The 3893-nt window shown below is 33.8% G+C and overlaps 1 protein-coding gene across 1 annotated transcript; it reads right to left on the reverse strand.

Annotated features, from left to right (window-relative positions):
- Positions 1–573: 573 nt before the first annotated feature.
- On the reverse strand, positions 574–1722 carry LOC145042505 (S-adenosyl-L-methionine-dependent methyltransferases superfamily protein). Its single transcript, XM_078990947.1, has one exon. The coding sequence runs from the start codon at positions 1682–1684 to the stop codon at positions 740–742; it is 945 nt and encodes a 314-aa protein (XP_078847073.1). The 5' UTR covers positions 1685–1722; the 3' UTR covers positions 574–739.
- Positions 1723–3893: the final 2171 nt, after the last annotated feature.

Here is a 3893-nt window from a genome sequence, read left to right on the forward strand (position 1 = left end):
TATATTTTGATATCTTCTTTTGTGCGATACGTATATATTGTCTGGATACTACATCTATTTTATGCTGAAATGTCCTTCCTTTTAAATGATTGTCGAAGTAAGCATATATAATTCCATGTGGATACAAATGGTAGATTTAGAAGTGTTTGACTTGTCTTTTTGAAAGACAAAAATCATTTTTAGAAAAAATAAAGGGTATGAAATGTTTGGTAAAAACATTTTAAAAGTTATTTTTAGATTTTAAATAGAACGAAAAGTGATTTTTTGAAAAAGTTAGGAAAATCTGATTTTTTGTAACTTTTCCAAAAAATCATTTTGCCTTTCAAAAAGACAAGCCAAACACCCCCTTAGACTTATTCCATAAAGTTATACCAAGTCTAATTACAAAATAAGTAAAAAGTTCGGTATCTTTTTGTAGTTTTATAATTATATATTTCAAAAAAGATTCATCAAATTACAAAGGTATATCTTGGATACTTGGTTACATGGGTAAAATCTGTCTCTTGTAAAGAAACATATTTATCTGATTGTGTGTCTTGAAAGAATAATCGTAGACTAGATATATCAAACAACTTTTGCAAGATCATCAAGAAGCCAGATTTATGGGCTAGGTTTTAGGAGTGAGCATTCGCTGGAAGAGCCTAAATACAACAAGAAAAGAAATCGATGGGTGTACGTAGAATAATTTGTGATGCATTTCGTCGAACAGGTTACATGCAAAAAAGTATATCACCACTGATTAGACAACACTATAAGGCTTCCACATATCAACATAAAACCTCAAAGATTTAGGTAAATTCTCCTTCCACAAATCCAAATCAGGCAACCCACCTGTAACAGCAATTGAGCTATCGTCTTTCCTACTCCCAAGATTCAGAACACGAACCTCACCTGGAAAAACCTTCTCCATGGCCTTCAATGTCTCCTCCATAATCACTTTCCCATCTCTCCTAGAATCCTCTGCTTCCACACAACTCCCTCCAACATTCACCATAATCCTCCCACCATCCCTCAACTTCTTCTTCATCTTCATCCAAGTATCCGGATCCTGTAGCTCCGGAATTAAACACCCTTTACTAAACAAATCAACCATCAACCCTGAAAACCCAGAATCAATATTAGCACTCAACGCATTGCCAACATAGATGAAAAGCCTATCTGGGTATTGCCTTTCGAGCTTAGCGAGTCCGAAATACTCTCTTCCAACACCAATCACCGCCGGGTCAAGTTCCCATCCATGGATCACGCCTTGAGGGTACAGCTCCAATATTAACTTGGCAGCAGACCCGGCTCCAAACCCGAGAATTCCTAAAGGTCCGGGAGGTAAAATGGGTGGAAATGTAGCGAAAACGTCGAAGTAGGTGCCTGTGAGTAGTTTGAGAAGGAAGGAGATACTGTGAATGTTGCCGGGGGCATCTAATAACAGGAGTCTGGAGCCGGCGAAAGGGTGGTCGGATTTTCGGGAAACTTCGAGGACTCTGATGAAATTGTGCCTGGATTTGAACTGAGCTAGGGTTTTGACAAGGTTAATCGGAATTCCGTCTTCGTGGGTTTTCGTGGTTGCATCGGATTTTTGGGATCTGACTGTCAATGGTTTGAAGGTTTTAGGTTTAGATAATGAGGGATAGAGGGGAATTTGAAATATCGACGGTTGGAATTGGAGGGAAATTATGCCTGCTGCCATTGTTGTCTTTCCTACCTCCAATGCACCATCTCAGCGGCCTCTTTCATAATCTAATAAAGGATATCGTAGTAAATAATTTTACTTTTTTAAATTTTTAAATTTTTTTTTAATTTTATTATTATTATTATTATTATTATTATTATTTATTTTTTTTGTCTCATATCTTTCACCCTCCCATGTATTCAAGTTCAATTTAACAATGTAAATGAAAACAAATGAGTCTAAAGTGAAAATAAAGTAAAAAGAAATTGTTTTTCCTGTTTCATTAAAGGAAAAAAATATGAAAGGAAACGGAAGTAAATGATGATCAAATTTCCTCCCAACAAAAATAAAATGTTTAAATCTCTCACCAACACAAAATACAAAATTTTTTTATTTTTATTTTTTCTTCTTTTTTCTTCTTTTTTCTACTTATTTTCTTTGCTAAAACTCGAAAACCATGCGTTTAAGAATCTCAATTTGCTAACATCTAAAATCTACATTATCTTCTTCAATATTATATTTTTACTAACTTTTATTTTAATGATTTTTTTTCAAATTTTTAAAAGGTTGAATTTAAGCAAAAAACCGTAAATTTGGTCATTGTAGTTTACCAGAGGTTTTTTTGTTTTTTTGTTTTTCGTTTTTTTTTTTTTTTTTTTTTTTTTTTTTTTTTTTTGGACAAAACTACAAAATTGGTCCTTGTGGTTTCATTAAAACTTTAGATAGGATCAAAAACGTTTCCGACTTGCATGAAAGGTTCAAAATCAAAAACTTTCGTTGATTTTAGTCCATTTTAGTCATTACAAAACCTGAAAAGACTTTTTTACCCTTTAGATTTTTTTTTTTCATTTTTAGTATCAATTTTAACTATTTTATAAATAAAAAAAGAAAATATCCTTTTCTCTCTCTCTCTCTCTCTCCGATTCTTTCTCTGTGAAATTTTTTTTTTTTTTTTTCCATTTTCTTCCTTACTTTTCACTTTCAAGTGCAATTAAATGAAAAAAAAAAACCCCAGATCAGAGAAGCAAATCCATGTCAAAATGGAATAAGAATCATTGAAACATTAATATCAACTTACCCATTTCCTAACCATCTTCTTCTTCCCCGGTTAATCAACCCCCTGATTGAATTGATTGAACCCACCTATCTCGTCTATATGTTGTGTCTCATCAGAAAAACGTGGTACGATGTCTCTAGCGAGACCAAGCGTTCATCACCGACCTTGCCTCCACCGATGACTTAGGAAGCTAAAACTCGTGGCTTCCCTTATTTGATCTCCATTCTTGCAATTAGAGGTGTTTTTTTCTTGTTGATCTTACCCTTCTTTGTGTAAATCAAAAACCCAGAAGATGAGATGATGTAAACTGAAAACCCAGAAGAATATTTAAACCAATGTCGTCGAAGATGGAGTGATGGTTGAGCGATGTCATCAAATGTCTTGACTCCTAGAACCAACACCTTTATTAGCAGGTTTCGTTTGTGAGAGATTTGATTTTCAGGATGTATATGTGAGAGGTTTCAGTTGAAGGTAAAGGTTAGGAAGAAGAAGATGGGAGGGGTAGTGATGAAACTGCATCAACGATATGAGTCTTCCTCATCAGATCGTTCGATAACGATGTGTGTTTTGGTATTGAACCAACAATTGTTTATGAGCCTTATCACCAGAAACAATATCTAAATCTGTAAATATGTGTGTTGAATCTAAAATCAAGGTGCACTAACTTTCTGAGATAATTTCCTCCTTCTTCAACACATAAAAAAATACACACAAATTAATGTTGATTTCGTAAGTGTGTGCCAATTTCGCCATTGGTTTGACTTCGAAGCTGAATCAAAAGTGTGTATGTGTGAGTGTGTGTGTGTTTATTGTAGAGAGAGAACGGTGGAGGTGGGTGGGGATAATCTTTTTCTTTCCTTTTTTAAGTTAAAATGTTATTAAATTAACTATAAAAAATACAAAAAAAAATGAAAGGGCATAACCGTCATTTTAAGTTTTTTGGACTAAAATCAAAAGAAGTTTTTGATTTTGGACCTTCCATGCAAGTCAGAAACATTTTGGACCCTATCCAAAGTTTTTATGAAACCACAAGACCAATTTTGCAGTTTTGTCTTTTTTTTGTGTGGTTTTAGTGTGTGTTTCTATAGTTTCAAATTTTGTCTTTCAGCATATTTCATTGTAGTTTGGTTAGCAGAGATAAAACATGTTCTCTCTCTCTCTCTCTCTCTT

Source organism: Lactuca saligna, chromosome 4 (genome assembly GCF_052625555.1).
Source record: "Lactuca saligna cultivar CGN05327 chromosome 4, ASM5262555v1, whole genome shotgun sequence".
Classification (NCBI taxonomy): Eukaryota; Viridiplantae; Streptophyta; class Magnoliopsida; order Asterales; family Asteraceae; genus Lactuca; species Lactuca saligna.